General features: G+C 37.8%; 2 protein-coding genes across 2 annotated transcripts; one reads left to right on the top strand and one right to left on the bottom strand.

Annotated features, from left to right (window-relative positions):
* The first annotated feature begins 3362 nt into the window (after window positions 1-3362).
* LOC130871611 (olfactory receptor 19) lies at window positions 3363-4292 on the top strand. The gene has a single exon (XM_057765107.1). It carries the CDS (start codon window positions 3363-3365, stop codon window positions 4290-4292), a length of 930 nt encoding a protein of 309 aa, XP_057621090.1.
* Window positions 4293-13300: 9008 nt separating this feature from the next.
* On the bottom strand, window positions 13301-14230 carry LOC130871769 (olfactory receptor 19-like). Its single transcript, XM_057765371.1, has one exon. It carries the CDS (start codon window positions 14228-14230, stop codon window positions 13301-13303), a length of 930 nt encoding a protein of 309 aa, XP_057621354.1.
* Between the last annotated feature and the right edge of the window lie 5299 nt (window positions 14231-19529).

Here is a 19529-nt window from a genome sequence, read left to right on the forward strand (position 1 = left end):
CAACCACATGGTGGCTCACAACCATCTGTAATGAGATCTGCTGCTCTTTTCTGGCCTGCAGGGATACATGCAGGCAGAACACTGTATCCATAACAATAAATCTTAGAAAAAGGAAAGGAAGGGAAAGGAAGGGAAAGGAAGGGAAAGGAAGGGAAAGGAAAGGAAAGGAAAGGAAAGGAAAGGAAAGGAAAGGAAAGGAAAGGAAAAAGGAAAAAGGAAAGGAAGGGAAGGGAAGGGAAGGGAAGGGAAGGGAAAGGAAAGGAAAGAAGAAAGACAAGAAAGAAAGAAAGAAAGAAAGAAAGAAAGAAAGAAAGAAAGAAAGAAAGAAAGAAAGAAAGAAGAAAGACTGATTTGGCCAAAGTGATGTCATGGTCTTAGTAGGTTATATTTTGGAAGGTAGACAAACAGAGATGAATAAATCAAGTCTGATTCATATGACATTTAATCAGGTGTCTTGGGAACAGAGACTCCACAAGAAAAACTCATTTCTAGGAAGAGCAAAGTCCCCTAGGAAAATGATGTAATCAGGATTGGAGATGGCAAGAGGGAATAGTGTATATAATGTGCAGGTATAGAAAAATTTAAATATCTCCCCAACCTTTGCCTCCACATTTCAACCTTGCTGTGGACAGAGCATTTCTGTTTTCTTTAGCATATTCACCTAATTTGGAAATTGATACATGACCCCTCCCTGCCACAGTAAAACTATCTCCAGTTTTTATTCTCAGCCATCAGGAAGAATTAGACTTCTAATCACTGTCTTTCCACCCAGAAGCCCTATCCAGGTGAGTCTGAGTTCTCAGCACTTGTGACAGAAACGAGACAGAGATCAAAAGCAAGACCACGGAGAGTGACTTATCCAGGAGGCTGCAGTTGTCAGTAGCCACTTAAAAGTTGCCTGATTAATCCACTGATGCAGTCATCTGAAGAAAAAGGAATTTTCTCCATGTGGAACCTCTACCTAAGAGTCTTTATAGTCAATTTTCTGGATAGAGAAGCATCCTATGAACTGTGGAGGAACACAGTGAAATGAGGATGCTCCTTATTTCTGAGATGAAACACCAGTTTGATTAGCTTATACTAAAATTATGCCATGAGTCTTCCTAAATAGTTTTTACTTTAGGCTTTTCCTTCTTTTGCTAAACGGTTCTCTCTTCTTACTACTACTGAGTTTTTGCAACAATGTAGATAATTTTGTTCATGAAATCTATGATTTCATGGATCTTTTTAGTGTTCTTTAAAAATGTATTGCTTGTTTACACAGTTTTTTTGACATTATATAATATGTTACCTAGAGGACTGGTATCATCTTCCTCTAGATTGATAGCCATATTTTCAAGTTTTCATTTAAATCTTTAAGCTTCCTCAACAAGCATTTCCTACTGAAATAATATACACCTAGGCAACACTAAACAGCCTAAGCAGATTGTATTTTTCTATCTATTAATATATGAATTTCTATCTACATATATATATATTTGTAATAAGAAAGAGAGAAGGCATGAATCTTGGAAAGTGTGATAAGGGAAGAATATGGGAAGGGTTAGAGGATTAAAAAGAGAGAGAAATGGATATACTTATAGTTTTTAAATTAAAAAGATAAAACATTTAGCTAAATTTATGTTACATTTCTAAATGCACTGAGACTCATTCCCAATTCATTTAATAAATAGTTACTGATAGTGTATTATGCACCACAATGTTTAAGAAACATTATGATATTCATTTATTAATAGGTTATTTATAATTCGGTTATAAATTCCTCTTGAAAACATTAGTCAATTATCTACTTAATTTGCTTAATCCAAATGGTTTAGCACGAATTAGTTAAATCTGACCTTACTCTTCTGCCACTATTTTTGTTACAAATACTAAGGGTTTCTTTTAAAACCCTTATTTCAAATAATGCAAATGTGTTTGGTCAACTGTGAATATTGAATTGAGAATAAAACAGAATACTTCTCATTTGGATCTTTAATTACAACTTCAGTATAAAGCACACTGTAATAAATGTGCATAGGGTGCGATGTCCTCAGGGATAAGGGACATCCAGCACTTGGTTTAGTGTAAAAGGTAGAACAGTGCTTGTGGGTAGAGGACTTAATATAATATAGTAAATATAACATAGCATTTGTTTATAGAATTTGAAAATAGCAGCCACAATTACAGTGCTCCTGTGCTATTTACTCAAACAGATAAATTCTGAAAGCCCAGAGTAAGACAGAAAATATACTCTATGGGATAATGGAGGTCTAACCTGCTATTGTTCACTTGCTAGATTATTGGTATTTGTCTTTCTATATCTGGTAAATGCCACAAAACTAGACACATTGATGTTTCCCTGTGAGACTTTGGATATTTTTGTTACAAAAACTGGGTAAATCAAGTATTTTTAGAGGCCAAGTAGTGCGGGTTAAGGGAGATGGAAACGTGAGTAGTAAGACAGGAAGTCACATCAAGACATGAAGGAGATTGTGCCCTCCTTTGTGCACCGCAATGACTGTAGCTAATGTGCCATAAACTTCACAGTATGTAGAAGAGAATATTTTGAATGCTTGAACCACAGGAATTCGTGGTGGTAGACATAAAGATTATCTACACTCAGTTAATATGTCATTTATAGATGTATATGAATATATTGTATAACTCAACATATTCAATTATTATGTGTAAGTTAAAATTTAAATTAACCTTGAATGTAACAGGAAAAATTTCTTAGACTTCACATGTGCTGTTCTCTTCCCTGTGCATTTTGTGACCAAATGGAAGCTCGGTCTGTAAGGATGTGTGCACCAAAGTGATGAAACAGGTTTTCTTCTGAGTGCTTCGCTTTGATGGTTTATTGTTCTAGTGACGCCTCGAGGGATGTTACTGGGTTTGAAGTGCAGTCAGAATCAAGAAAGTTTTTCTTCCTTTCTGTCTCTCAGGAACCACTTCAGCTAATTAGAAATTATTACCCCTGGAGACATTTTTAAAAATAAAATCTGTGTCTGACTTTGCTCATGAAGCTAATTCATTATATTTAATTAATCACTGGGTATAAAATGATCACGGTAAAATATAATGTCAAGGGTATATGTGGAGCATGGCCCATATTAAAGTGTATTTCCCAACTATAACATTCATCAGAAACATTTGTACTACAAGTCTTCTTGGGTACTCTCTTCTTAGAGCAAGAGAGCAGTTGCAAGTGAATTATACCAGAGACTGCCCCCAAAAGATCCACCCTCGGACATAAAACAGGAGCTACTGTATGCATACTATAGTATAAACTATAGTTTTTCTGTTTAATATTGCATAGTATTACAGATAATAATGTAATTCCATCAGGTTACTTTTCTTTTTGTTGTTATACTAGCTATATGGAGTTGGAAAATGAGACACAAACTTTGAAATTTATTCTCCTGGGGATTTCAGAGGATCCGCTATGGCAACCATTCCTTTTCGGACTGTTTTTGTTCATGTACCTGGCCACTCTGCTTGGGAACCTGCTCATTATCATTGCCACAGTTACAGATTCCAGTCTGCACACACCCATGTACTTTTTCCTCTCTAACCTGTCCTTTGCTGACATTTGCTTCACCTCTGTTAGCATCCCAAAGATGCTAGTGAATATTCAGACACAGAACAAGGAGATTACATACGAAGGCTGTATTGCTCAGGTGTACTTCTTCATACTGTTTGGAGTTTTGGACAACTTTCTTCTAGCCGTGATGGCCTATGACCGATACGTGGCAATCTGTCACCCTCTGCACTATACAGTCATCATGAATCGCCACCTCTGTGGGTTGTTGGTTCTTGGGTCCTGGATCACAACAGCCTTGAATTCCTTGTTACAGAGTTCAATGGCATTGCGGCTGTCTTTCTGTACTGACTTGAAAATTCCCCACTTTGTTTGTGAGCTTAATCAACTGGTTCTACTTGCCTGTAATGACACTTTCCCTAATAACATGGTAATGTTTTTTGCAGCTGTACTGCTAGGTGGTGGTCCTCTGGCTGGCATCCTTTACTCTTATTCCAAGATAGTTTCCTCCATTCGTGCAATCTCATCAGCACAGGGGAAGTACAAAGCATTCTCCACTTGTGCATCTCATCTCTCAGTTGTTTCTTTGTTCTATTCTACACTCTTGGGCGTGTACCTTAGTTCTTCTGTTACCCAAAACTCACAGTCAACTGCACGAGCATCTGTGATGTACAGTGTGGTCACCCCCATGCTGAACCCTTTCATCTACAGTCTGAGGAATAAGGACCTGATGGGAGCTCTCAGAAAACTCTTCAGAAGGAAGCCATGAAGGAGACATTCTTCACGTAGTGCACAATGTCTGGGCAGCGAATACAGGTATCACAACTCCAATCAAATAACTCTAGAGAATTTCCCTTTCCACTTTTTCCCTAGGGTTTTGATTTTTTTGGTGACTTTACTGATCTTCTGTAGCATCGGTAGCCAGCTTTTTCTTCTCTGTTGTTTCATATTTTCTAGTAGTCTCCTTAGCATCACGTTAGAGGCAGTTTGTAGATGCTCACTTAATTTACATAGCCATGACTTGTGCTGGTACTTTAGAATAAACTGAACTTGATGAGGTCTTTGATATCATTTTACTCTAGAAGAAATTCTTTTTTTAAAATTTATTTATTTATTTATTAAAGATTTCTGCCTCCTACCCACCACCTCCTCCCATTTTCCTCCCCCTACCCCAATTAAGTCCCCCTCCCTCGTCAGCCCAAAGAGCAATCAGGGCTCCTTGCCCTGTGGAAAGTCCAAGGACCACCCACCTCCATCCCGGTCTATTAGGTGAGCATCCAAACTGCCTAGGCTCCCACCAAGCCAGTACGTGCAGTAGGATCAAAAACCCATTGCCATTGTTCTTTTTTTTATTTTATATTAATTAATTTATTTAATGATTAAAGATTTCTGCCTCTTCCCCGCCACCACCTCCCATTCCCTCCCCCTCCCCCAATCAAGTCTTCCTCCCTCCTCAGCCCAAAGAGCAATCAGGGCTCCTTGCCCTGTGGAAAGTCCAAGGACCACCCACCTCCATCCCGGTCTATTAGGTGAGCATCCAAACTGCCTAGGCTCCCACCAAGCCAGTACATGCAGTAGGATCAAAAACCCATTGCCATTGTTCTTGAGTTCTCAGTAGTCCTCATTGTCCACTATGTTCAGCGAGTCCAGTTTTATCCCATGCTTTTTCAGACCCAGGCCAGCTGGCTTTGGTGAGTTCCCGATAGAACATCCCCATTGTCTCAGTGTGTGGGTGCCCCCCTTGCTGTCCTGAGTTCCTTGCTCGTGCTCTCTCTCCTTCTGCTCCTGATTTGGACCTTGAGATTTCAGTCCGGTGCTCCAACGTAGGTCTCTGTCTCTGTCTCCTTTCATCACCTGATGAAGGTTAATATTCAGCAGGATGCCTATATGTTTTTCTTTGGGTTCACCTTCTTATTTAGCTTCTCTAGGATCACGAATTACAGGCTCAATGTCTTTTACTTATGGCTAGAAACCAAATATGAGTGAGTACATCCCATGTTCCTCTTTTTGGGTTTGGCTTACCTCACTCAGGACAGTGTTTTCTATTTCCGTCCATTTGCATGCAAGATTCAAGAAGTCATTGTTTTTTACTGCTGAGTAGTACTCTAATATGTATATATTCCATACTTTCTTCATCCATTCTTCCATTGAAGGGCATCTAGGTTGTTTCCAGGTTCTGGCTATTACAAACAATGCTGCTATGAACATAGTTGAGCATATACTTTTGTTGTATGATAAGGCATCTCTTGAGTATATTCCCAAGAGTGGTATTGCTGGGTCCAGAGGTAGGTTGATCCCGAATTTCCTGAGAAACTGCCACACTGCTTTCCAAAGTTGTTGCACAAGTTTGCATTCCCACCAGCAATGGATGAGTGTACCCCTTTCTCCACAACCTCTCCAGCAAAGGTTATCATTGGTGTTTTTTATTTCAGCCATCCTGACAGGTGTAAGATGGTATCTTAAAGTTGTCTTGATTTGCATTTCCCTGATCGCTAAGGAAGTTGAGCATGACCTTAAGTGTCTTTTGGCCATTTGAATCTAGAAGAAATTCTATGACTGGTTTTTACCTCTTTTCTGTTCACCTTTCTATATTGCTGCCTTAACACTTCTTCAGGTGTAGACTTCAATGTTATTGCTTTTATATTTGTGTAAGAGCCTAATACTGATTAGATTGCTGACTCTATGTTCAATTTTATGTTCATAAAGCCCATTCTGTTCCTTGGTATACAATACTAGTGAAATATTCATATAAAATATACATTGGTGTGTACTGGTACCAATGGCCTTCATGACACCTGTTCTAATGATATGCTGATGTACTTTCCAGCTGTCTTGATTAGTGCTCATTTCTTTGTTAGCATCCTCACTCTTTTTCTAGTGTAGTTTCATTGTTACTAAAAGCTTTTGTGAATGAATATAAATTTGCAACATCAATTGTCTTAAAGTGGTTTCCAAATCAGATAAGACTTTCTATATTTAATATAGAAATGTTTCTAAATATTTAATCATACATTAAAATCACAGTAGTATACTTTGTGATGTGGGATATGCTTCTGTATATGTGTTATTTTTATTGATTAATGAATAAAGCTTCTTTGACTGATGTCAGGGCAGAATATAGCCAAATTGGGAGGTATAGAGAGAGAGTAGGCAGAGTAAGGGAGACACCATGTAGGTGTCTAAGAAGCAAGAGTTAACAAACTCCAAGCCTCGTGGTAAAATACAAAATAATAGAAATGTGTTAATTTAAGATATAAGAGCTATCTAGAAATACACTGGAGCTGTTGGCCAAACAGTGTTGTAATTAATATAATTTCTGTGTGATTATTCAGGTCTGGGTGGCCGGGAAACAAACATGCAGTTTCTGTTTGCAAATGTTGATGAAATATTCAGTTTATGATGTATGTCTGTTTGTTTCAATGTCAAACCTCAGTGTCCAAACCTAAATAAAGCATTTATTAAATGGTCTGAAACATCAGTTACATGTGAAATGGCCTCATTTGTTCTTCTTCTTAAAAATTTCAAGTGCTGGACTGAAAAGATGCTTCAGGGATTAAGATCACTGGCCATTCTTCCAGAGGGTCTGGTTCAATTTTCAGTCAACAAATGGTAGATAACAACCATCTGTAACTCAAGTTTCAGGGGGCTCAGACACCCTGGTATGGCCTACATGGAAAATGTACTCACACAATGTATATACATACAAGCAGGAATACATTCCTACATGTAATGGGAAAAGTAAAATGCTGCGGATCCCCGAGGGGCTTAGCAGCAGAAATGCTGCAGGTCCCCATGTAGCAGCAGTGAGCAGCTAGTCCAATAGCAGCCAGTCCCAAGGACTTCGGGAGAGAGACAAGCCCTACCCACTCCCTCCCCTGTCCGCTGAGGCAGGCAGATCTTCCTTCCTACTTCAGCCTGACTCCCTTCCTTTTCTGTCTCCCTCTCGAAAAGGCACCTTCTGCCTCTCCCCACTTCTCCCCTTCCTACTTCTGTCTCTCTCTCTGCCTCTCTGCTCTTTTCACCTTCTCCCACCTCCATAACCCAAGAAATAAATATCCAACCTCACTCTGCATGGTGTGCCTATCCATCTGTCTCTTGCCTGCCCACTGCGTGGTTCCCTGCCCGGGACCAGCCAACTTGGGAGATGTGCGGTATGGTCTGGGGTGGTCTTGTGATGTGCCCATCTGTCTGTCACTCCTAGTGGCCTGCGGTAGCCACTCGGAGAACTGCCTGGGACTAGATGCTCTTGGAACCACTGACCCTTGTCTGCCACCACATGGCCCGCTGCGTGCCACCACCTAGAAACTTGCAGTATTTCTGCTGCTGCACCCACCAGAGATCAATGAGTATTTTTATTTTTACCATTACACTACACATGAAATAAAACATGCAAATCTTTAAAACCATTACAGACCTTCCTGCAAATTTCTTCCATTACCCTATAGCAAGAACATTACCCTTTAAATATCTGCTCATGAACATTAATGTTCTGTGAGCAAAAACATGTTTAAGTATTGTGTTCTTTTTCTCATGTTCTGAAATCTGTTCAACGCACATAGGAAGGATGTCCTGTGTAAGAACTGTAGTCTTAAGTACACGCACTTCTAAGAAAGAGGCTGGACAGAAGGTATCACTTCATAAACAATCTGTCCTTTCAACTCCAGAACAGCTAGAAGAGAAATCAAACAATGGCCAATTAAAAACAATTACCCTAATGTCAGCTGTGGTTGCCCGCACTTTAATCCCAGCACCCAGGAGGCAGAGGCAGGTGGATCTCTGAGTTTGAGCTCTGCCTGATCTACAGAGTGAGTTCCAGGACAGCCATGTATAGACAGTGAAACCCTGTATCGAAAAAAACCAAAACAACCAAACAAACAAAACCAAAAAGAGTTATGTGAAATAAATGTGAACAATTTGATAATTGTTAATACTACCTTTAAATATCAGAGCAAATGTCAAATGTAAGGTGCAATGGGTTGTTCTGAACATTTTCATTGCTGTTTGCATTTGTTAATTGTAGTCGTCAGTCATCTCCAAATAAATGGTTGAAAATAATGTGCTTCTATTTTCTTACGTAGAAATGCATACTTGGAGTCTTTTGAACCTCCCTCGTCTTTGTCTTGACTGTAGTTAGGTCTGAGTCTGGACTTGCTCTGCTAATCTTAGTTGGAATCATTTGGATTTGAGGGTTTGCCTGGATCTAGGCTGACTGGTGGTGGTCTAGGTCAGGCTATCTGATAGCACATAGTTTCAGCCTATAGCAGGTAGCCTGCTGGTATATCCCACATTATAACAGAGAACAGTAGATCCCCACAGAGGTCCCTTGAATTACAGCATAACTTTCAGTGCATCCTTGAAAAGATCAAGGATGAAAAAATCTACATGGCATGAGGGCATCTCTAACAATGGCTCAATGTAAGTATCATTTTCAATTCAGAACATTCTTACACAGACATTTTAGTCTAAAATTTGAGGGATTATTTCCTCACATACACCTGCAGTGACTGAATCAATTCTTGAATAAGGTAGTGATATTCAAACTCTGTGTATAGTGACATGCCATAGAAGCTGCATGGCATAAAGTCCCATGTGAGATCCAAATATTCCCTTTCTGCTCCTTAATTCTAGCTCAGTGTTCTTTGATGGAGCAGCAAAGAATTTTGACATTCTAAGCACTGGGCCCCTGACATTTCTCACATATTGATTAGCAGAGTCATTGAAATTTAGTCACTGATTTCATCTTAACTTCACTCTTTACTTATGTATATTAATTATATAAAAATGATGATTTCATCATGACATCTTCATATGTGTGCACAATGCACTTTGTCACTCATCCTATGCTAATGGCCCAGGAGAGTCAGTATGTGATGGAGACAGGATTGTGGGGGAAGATGGATTTTACTTTCAGGGATTCTTGGGATAATAACATGAAACTGTGTGTGACAAGGTCTCTAAGCACAAAACTTCAGATTCTCTACAATGTAGGCATGGATCCCCTCACAAGTTCATTCTGTCCCAGCTTCACTTTCCCTCCTCTGACTCAAGTCTCAATTTTCATAATATTGACTTTACTTGCCTGTACCTGATATTTACTCCACAGTCCTGCTCCTGTGTGGCTTCTTATGATTTCCCTGGCATTCACAATATCTTATTATCCTCATCTTTGTTAAAATATTATATTCAGTAGATGTGAAGACTATTCTAAAATTCCAAAAGTCTGAAGAGACAGTTTTATAACTTTTCATGCAGAAACACAAAAGCCAGTAAACACAGAAACCCAAAGACATGCTGAAATACGTCAGGGTCTCCGCTGCTTGGGCCTGCGCGCCGGGCTCTCCACCGCTTGGGACTGGTATGTATAAAAAAAAAATTAAATAAAAATTTCAAAATGATTGTAATGTAAATATCTGATACACAAGATATCTGATATGTGACCCACCCCCAAAAAAAGTGAGCCGTGGGCTGTATACCACTGCTCAACAGAATTTGGGTTGTGAATGCCAGGGAAATCATAAGAAGCCACACAGGAGCAGGACTGTGGAGTAAATATCAGGTACAGGCAAGTAAAGTCAATATCATGAAAATTGAGACTTGAGTCAGAGGAGGGAAAGTGAAGCTGGGACAGAATGAACTTGTGAGGGGATCCATGCCTACATTGTAGAGAATCTGAAGTTTTGTGCTTAGAGACCTTGTCACACACAGTTTCATGTTATTATCCCAAGAATCCCTGAAAGTAAAATCCATCTTCCCCCACAATCCTGTCTCCATCACATACTGACTCTCCTGGGCCATTAGCATAGGATGAGTGACAAAGTGCATTGTGCACACATATGAAGATGTCATGATGAAATCATCATTTTTATATAATTAATATACATAAGTAAAGAGTGAAGTTAAGATGAAATCAGTGACTAAATTTCAATGACTCTGCTAATCAATATGTGAGAAATGTCAGGGGCCCAGTGCTTAGAATGTCAAAATTCTTTGCTGCTCCATCAAAGAACACTGAGCTAGAATTAAGGAGCAGAAAGGGAATATTTGGATCTCACATGGGACTTTATGCCATGCAGCTTCTATGGCATGTCACTATACACAGAGTTTGAATATCACTACCTTATTCAAGAATTGATTCAGTCACTGCAGGTGTATGTGAGGAAATAATCCCTCAAATTTTAGACTAAAATGTCTGTGTAAGAATGTTCTGAATTGAAAATGATACTTACATTGAGCCATTGTTAGAGATGCCCTCATGCCATGTAGATTTTTTCATCCTTGATCTTTTCAAGGATGCACTGAAAGTTATGCTGTAATTCAAGGGACCTCTGTGGGGATCTACTGTTCTCTGTTATAATGTGGGATGTACCAGCAGGCTACCTGCTATAGGCTGAAACTATGTGCTATCAGATAGCCTGACCTAGACCACCACCAGTCAGCCTAGATCCAGGCAAACCCTCAAATCCAAATGATTCCAACTAAGATTAGCAGAGCAAGTCCAGACTCAGACCTAACTACAGTCAAGACAAAGACGAGGGAGGTTCAAAAGACTCCAAGTATGCATTTCTACGTAAGAAAATAGAAGCACATTATTTTCAACCATTTATTTGGAGATGACTGACGACTACAATTAACAAATGCAAACAGCAATGAAAATGTTCAGAACAACCCATTGCACCTTACATTTGACATTTGCTCTGATATTTAAAGGTAGTATTAACAATTATCAAATTGTTCACATTTATTTCACATAACTCTTTTTGGTTTTGTTTGTTTGGTTGTTTTGGTTTTTTTCGATACAGGGTTTCACTGTCTATACATGGCTGTCCTGGAACTCACTCTGTAGATCAGGCAGAGCTCAAACTCAGAGATCCACCTGCCTCTGCCTCCTGGGTGCTGGGATTAAAGTGCGGGCAACCACAGCTGACATTAGGGTAATTGTTTTTAATTGGCCATTGTTTGATTTCTCTTCTAGCTGTTCTGGAGTTGAAAGGACAGATTGTTTATGAAGTGATACCTTCTGTCCAGCCTCTTTCTTAGAAGTGCGTGTACTTAAGACTACAGTTCTTACACAGGACATCCTTCCTATGTGCGTTGAACAGATTTCAGAACATGAGAAAAAGAACACAATACTTAAACATGTTTTTGCTCACAGAACATTAATGTTCATGAGCAGATATTTAAAGGGTAATGTTCTTGCTATAGGGTAATGGAAGACATTTGCAGGAAGGTCTGTAATGGTTTTAAAGATTTGCAAGTTTTTATTTTGTGTGTTGAAGTATATTCTTGCTTGTATATATATACATCATGTGAGCACATTGCTCATGTAGTCCATAGAGGGTGTCAGAGCCCTCTGAAACTTGAGTTATAGATGGTTGTTATCTACCTTTTTTTTTTTTACTGGAAATTGAACCAGACCCTCTGGAAGAATGGCCAGTGACCTTAATCCCTAAAGCATCCCTTCAGTCCAGCACTTGAAATTTTTCAGAAGAAAAGCAAATGAGGCCATTTCACACATATCTGATAATTAAGGTCATTTAATAAATGCTTTAGGTTTGGACATTGTGGCTTGGCATTGAAACAAACAGACATACATCATAAACTGTATATTTCATAAAAAGTTGCAAAAAGAAACTACTTGTTTGTTTCCCAGGTGCCCAGACCTGAATAATCACACAGAACTTATATTAATTACAACACTGTTTGGCCAACAGCTCAGGCATATTTCTAGATAGCTCTTACATCTTAAATTAACCCATTTCTATTATTTTGTATTTTACCACGAGGCTTGTGGTTTGTTACCTCTTGCTTCTAAGGCAGCTACATGATGTCTCCCAGACTGTACCGACTCTCTCTCTCTCTCTCTCTCTCTCTCTCTCTCTCTCTCTCTCTTTCTCTTTCTCTCTCTTTCTCTCTCTCCCTTCAAGTTTGGCTATATTCATCCCTGACATCGGTCAGAGCAGCTTTATTCATTAGCCAATAAAAACAATACATATACAGAAGGATATCCCACATCACAAAGTATATTACTGTGATTTTAATGTATGATGAAATATTTACATATAGAAGGTCTTATCTGACTTGGAAACCACATTAAGACAATTAATGTGGTAAATTTATATTTCTGTACAAAATGTTTTAGGAACAATGAAGCTACCTTAGAAAAGAGTGAGCATGCTAACAAAGGGGTGAGCACTAATCAAGACAGCTGGAAAGTACATCAGCATGACGTTAGAACAGGTGTCATGTCAGGCAATGGTACCAGTACAAACTAATGTATATTTTATATGAATATTTCACTAGTATTGTATACCAAGGAACATAATGGGCTTTATGAACACAAAATTGAACAGAGAGACAGGAACCTAATCAGTATTAGGCTCTTACACAAATATAAAAGCAATAACATTGAAGTCTACACTGTAAGAAATGTTAAGGCAGCAATATAGAAAGGTGAACAGAAAAGTGGTAAAAACCAGTCACAGAATCTCTTCTATAGTAAAATGATATCAAAGACCTCATCAAGTTCAGTTTATTCCAAAGTACCAGCACAACTCATGGCTATGTAAAATAGATAAGAATCTACAGGTTGCTTCTGACATGATACAACAGAGAAGAAAAAGCTTGCTAATAATTGTACAGAAGATCAGTAAAGTCATCATAAGAAATCAAAACCCTAGGGGCAAAGTGAAAAGAGGAAATTCTCTGGAGTTATTTGATTGGCGCTGTGATGCCTGTATTCGCTGCCCAGACTTATGCACTTTGTGATGAATGTCTCTTTCATGGCTTCCTTCTGAAGAGTCTTCTTAGACCTCCCATCAGGTCTTTATTCCTCAGACTGTAGATGAAAGGGTTCAGCATGGGGGTGACCACACTGTACATCACAGATGCTCGTGCAGTTGACTGTGAGTTTTGGGTAACAGAAGAACTAAAGTACACACCCAAGAGTGTAGAATAGAACAATGAAACAACTGAGAGATGAGATGCACAGGTGACAAATGCTTTGTACTTCCCCTGTGCTGATGAGATTGCACGAATGGAGGAAACTATCTTGGAATAAGAGTAAAGGATGCCAGCCAGAGGACCACCACCGACCAGTACAGCTCCAAAGAACATCACCATGTCATTAGGGAAAGTGTCATTACAGGCAAGTTGAACCAGTTGATAAAGTTCACAAAGAAAGTGGGGAATTTTCAAGTCAGTACAGAAAGACAGCCGCAATGCCATTGAACTCTGTAGCAAGGAATTCAAAGCTGTTGTGACCCAGGACCCAAGAACTAGCAACCCACAGAGGTGGCGATTCATGATGACTGTATAGTGCAGAGGGTGACAGATTGCCACGTATCGGTCATAGGCCATTACAGCTAGAAGAAAGTTGTCCAAAATTCCAAACAGTATGAAAAAGTACACCTGAGCAATACAGCCTTCGTATGTAATCTCCTTGTTCTGTGTCTGAATATTCACTAGCATCTTTGGGATGCTAACAGAGGTGAAGCAAATGTCAGCAAAGGACAGGTTAGAGAGGAAAAAGTACATGGGTGTGTGCAGACTGGAATCTGTAACTGTGGCAATGATAATGAGCAGGTTCCCAAGCAGAGTGGCCAAGTACATGAACAAAAACAGTCCGAAAAGGAATGGTTGCCATAGCGGATCCTCTGAAATTCCCAGGAGAATAAATTTCAAAGTTTGTGTCTCATTTTCCAACTCCATATAGCTAGTATAACAACAAAAAGAAAAGTAACCTGATAGAATTACATTATTATCTGTAATACTATGCAATATTAAACAGAAAAACTATAGTTTATACTATAGTACGCATACAGTAGCTCCTGTTTTATGTCCGAGGGTGGATCTTTTGGGGGCAGTCTCTGGTATAATTCACTTGCAACTGCTCTCTTACTCTAAGCCTGTACCCAAGAAGACTTGTAGTACAAATGTTTCTGATGAATGTTATAGTTGGGAAATACACTTTAATATGGGCCATGCTCCACATATGCCCTTGAGAGTATATTTTACCATGATCATTTTGTACCCAGTGATTAATTAAATATAATGAATTAGCTTCATGAGCAAAAACAGATACAGATTTTATTTTTAAAAATGTCTCCAGGGGTAATAATTTCTAATTAGCTCCAGTGCTTCCTGAGAGACAGAAAGGAAGAAAAACTTTCTTGATTCTGACTGCATTTCAAACCCAGTCACATCCCTTGAGGTGTCACTAGAACAATAAACCATCAAAGTGAAGCACTCAGAAGAAAACCTGTTTCATCACTTTGGTGCACACATCCTTACAGACTGAGCTTCCATTTGGTCACAAAATGCACAGGGAAGAGAACAGCACATGTGAAGTCTAAAAAAATTTTCCTGTTACATTCAAGGTTAATTTAAATTTTAACTTACATATAATAATTGAATCTATTGAATTATACAATATATTTATAGAGCTATATACATCTATACATGACATAATAACCAAGTCTAGATAATCTCTATGTCTACCATCACGAATTCCTGCGGTTCAAGCATTCCAAATATTCTCCTCTACATACTGTGAAGTTTACGGCACATTAGCTACAGTCATTGTGGTGCACAAAGGAGGGCACAATCTCCTTCATGTCTCGATGTGACCTCCTGTCTTACTACTCACGTTTCTATCTCCCTCCGTTCTTATTTGTTGGTCTCTGAAAATTCTGATCTACTAGTTTTGTGATAAAAATGTCCTAGGATTCACAGGGAAACATCACTGTATCTAGTTCTGTGGTATGCACCAGATATAGAAAGAGAAATACCAATAATTTAGCAAGTGAACAATAGAAGGTTAGACCTCATTATCCCATAGAGTATTTTCTGTCTAACTCTGGGCTTTCAAAATTTATCTGTTTGAATAAATAGCACAGGAGCACTGTAATTGTGGCTGCTATTTTCAAATTCTATAAACAAATGCTAGGTTATATTTACTACGTTATATTAAGTCCTGTACCTACCAGCACTGCTCTACCTTTTGCACTAAACCAAGTGCTGGATTGCATGGTCCCTGAGGACATTGGACTCTATGCACATTTACTAAGTCTATTTTGTATTGAAGTTGTAATTAAAGATCCAAATGAGAAGTATTCTGTTTTATTCTCATTTCAATATTCTCAGTTGGCCAAACACATTTGCATTTTTGGCATAAGGGTTTTTTAAAAAGATATTATGTAACAAAAATAGTGGCAGAAAAATAATGTCAGATTTAACTAAATCATGTTAAAACATTTGGATTAAACAAATTAAATGGAACATCAACAAGTGTTTCCAAGAGAAATTCATAACTTAATTGGAAGTGACATAATAATAAATAAATACTATATTGTTTCTTTAACATTGTGGTACATAATACATACTCAGTAGCTATTTTAATTAATTGGAAATTGAGTCTCAGTACATTTAGGAATATAACACATGCTAATGTGTTATTTAAACTCAGCTATATAGCCTATCTTTTCAATTTTTAAAAATTATAAAAATATCACTTTGTTTCTTGTTTTTCCTTATTCTAATCCTTCCCATTGTCTCTGCCTCTCTCCCTCCCAGAATCATAGCCTTTTTCTTTGTCATTATTACATTAGATAGATAGATAGATAGATAGATAGATAGATAGATAGATAGAAATGTAATAGATATCCATATATAGATAGATGTATAAATACAACCTGCTGAGGCTGTTTAGTGTTGCCTGTAGTCATGTGATTTCAATAGGGAATGCTTGTTATAGAAACTTAAATATTTAAATAAAACTTAAAAATGTGGCTATCAGTCTAGAGTAAGATGATACCAGTCCTCTAGCTAACATACTACAAAAGGTCAAAAAAAAAAAAACTGTGTGAAAACAAACCATACATTTTTAAAGAACATTTTTTAAAAAACCTACATATAGATTTGGGGAACAAAATTATCTACAATGCTGCAAAATCTCATTAGTAAGAAGAGAGACCCATTTAATGAAACAGAAAAAGCCAAAAGTAAAAACTACTTGGGAAGACTCATGGCAAAAGTTTAGTATAAGCTAATCGAATTGGTGTTTCATCTCAGAAATAAGGAGCATCCTCATTTCACTGTGTTCCTCCACAGTTCATAGGATGCTTCTCTATCCAGAAAATTGACTATAAATGGAGGTTTCACTTGAGGAAAACTTGCTTCTTCAGATGATTGCATCAGTGGATTAATCAGGCAAGTTTAAAATGGCTGCTGTCAACTTCAGCCTCCTGGATAAGTCACTCTACGTGGTCTTACTTTTGATCTCTGTCTCGTTTCTGTCACAAGTGCTGAGAACTCAGACTCACCTGGATAGGGCTTCTGGGTGGAAAGACACTGATTAGAAATCTAATTTTCTCCCTAATGGCTGAAAATAAAGACTGATGATAGTTTTACTATGGCAGGGAGGGATCATGTATTAATTTCCAAATTAACTGAATATGCTAAATAAAACAGAAATGCTCTGTCCACAGCAAGGTTGAAATGTGGAGGCAAAGGTTGGGGAGATATTTAAAATTCTATATACCTGCACATTATATACACCATTCCCTCTTGCCATCTCCAATCCTGATTACATCATTTTCCTAGGGGACTTTGCTCTTCTTAGAAATGAGTTTTTCTTGTGGAGTCTCTGTTCCCAAGACACCTGATTAAGTGTCATGTGAATCACACTTGATTTATCCATCTCTATGTGCTTGTCTACCTTCCAAAACATAACCTACTAAGACCATGACATCACTTTGACCAAATGTTTGCTTCATGTTTCTTTTGTCTCTCTTCTGGTGAATGTATCCTGGAATGAATAGGTCTCATGAGTCCTTCAAAGCCTTAACTTTGTTTGGGTATACAACTCTTAATATATCCATGTATTTTATTATTCTTTTCTAAAACAAAACGGTGACTCATGATTTTTTGACCAAATTATGATCACAAAAGTCCTTGACCTCATTGCCCCCATTACAAAACAATTCCAATATTATAATAGTCTGGAAGAGGAAACACTCAGCCTTTTTCATTATAGTCACAAAGCTAAAACAAGTGAGGAGTGTGGCATGGAAATTAATGAGATGGAAACTATTATCCTTCAAATGAATCAAGACATTGACCATATTCAGAAACACAAGAAATTTATCACCCTTAAATCGTCACCGCTGAAAATATTTAAAGAAATCTTACACAACTATGAAGACTAACATTAGATTCATGGAACTAAATGAAATCACAGTATGTCAAAGTTCTACTGATTCAATTTACCATTTAAGAGAGCCAGATTTTAGATTTCTTGATTCTTTGTATTATCTTCACTTGTATTTCCTGACTTTTCCATATTATTTTTGCTTTTTCTTCTGGTCTACTGTATTTGGATTGGGTTTGTTCTTCTTTTTTCAAATTCTTGAGTTGCATCATTAAGTTATTTATTTGTGTCAATATTTTTTAATAATGGAACATCCTGTTATGCTTCCCTCTCAGGGCTGTTTTTGTGCCCCAGAGGTTTTCTTTTTTTTTCTTTTATCATTGCATATTAATTGTACAAAATGAGTTGTTTTGACATTTCCATACATGAATACATTGTATTTTTATTGTATTCACTTCTGTGACTCTTTCTTATCCCTCACTCTTCTTTTCATCTTTCCCGGCACACCCCATTGAATTTTCATGTATTTTCCTCATCTTAAAGAAAACATAGGTTACAAGTCTTTATGGGTCTTATTTCACTTAACACAGTGACCTCCGGTTCTACCCATTTTCATGCAAGCAACACATATTCAATCTTCGCTGTGGCTGAGACTTTATTTAATTGTGTTATATGAGCCCAGAGGTTTTCTTGTGCTGTTTTCATCTTATTTTAGTCCCAGGAATCTTTATATTTCTCTCTGTATTTCTTCTATGACTTATTCATCATCATGTTGTTCAATATTTATGAGTTTGTTTGATTACTAGGGATTCCCTTGTTATTGATGTAAGTTTATTACATTGTGGTCAGAAAAGATACATAGAATTATTTCAATTTTTCTGAATTTGTTAAGGTTCAGAGTCAGATTTTAACTAAACTAGAATTACATCCCTTTCCCTTTTCCTTCTCTTCCACCAGCTTCGTTCAAAGACCCTCCCTTCAACACATGCCATACACCTCATTCTCAGTTTTATAGTCTATATTTCATTGATTTTCATTATCATTACATATATATTATATGTTCACAAATATATAAATACAACTGCTGAATGTATTGTTGTTATTTATGTGTATGTGTTTTTAGAGCTTACTATTGTGTATCAGATCACAAATATGGGTCCCTTCTATGTGAGAGGTTAATTTGTCCTCTCTCAGCTGGTATTTGTTATCTGAAGTTCTTTGTTTATGGGTGTGGTACAGCCATATCTGGTGAGAATACAAAAGTCATAAGAGTATACACCATGACCCATTGGCTTTACCCCTAGAATGCATGGATGGTTCAACATACAAAAGTCAATTAGTGTGATGGGCTATATAAACAGACTTCAGGACAAAAATTACATGATCATCTCCATAGACGTGGGTGGGGGGGGATAAAACATACTTTCACAATAAAGGTCCCAGAAAATTGATGTCTGTCGGGGATATGCACCAACATAATAAAAGATATGTATGACAAACAATATCATCCTGAAAAGAGAAAAGCTTGAAGCAATCCCACTGCAGCAAGCAGACAGGGACATCTATTCTCTGCATCCTTTTCAACATTGTGCTCAAAGTACTTACTGGGGCACTAAGAGAAAAGAAGGAAATTCAAGTATACAAATAACAAACAAACAAGCCAAACTCCCTGCTTTCAGATGACATGACACTATACATTGGAGATGCCAAAAATTTCTCTAGAAAACTTTTTTTTTTTTTTTTTTTTTTTTTTGGTTTTTCGAGACAGGGTTTCTCTGTGGCTTTGGAGCCTGTCCTGGAACTAGCTCTTGTAGACCAGGCTGGTCTCGAACTCACAGAGATTCACCTGCCTCTGCCTCC

Source organism: Chionomys nivalis, chromosome 3 (assembly GCF_950005125.1).
Source record: "Chionomys nivalis chromosome 3, mChiNiv1.1, whole genome shotgun sequence".
NCBI lineage: Eukaryota > Metazoa > Chordata > Mammalia > Rodentia > Cricetidae > Chionomys > Chionomys nivalis.

Coding starts and splice junctions, on each gene's coding strand:
- LOC130871611 (XM_057765107.1), top strand. CDS start 3,363: ATGGAGTTGGAAAATGAGACACAAACTTTGAAATTTATTCTCCTGGGG.
- LOC130871769 (XM_057765371.1), bottom strand. CDS start 14,230: ATGGAGTTGGAAAATGAGACACAAACTTTGAAATTTATTCTCCTGGGA.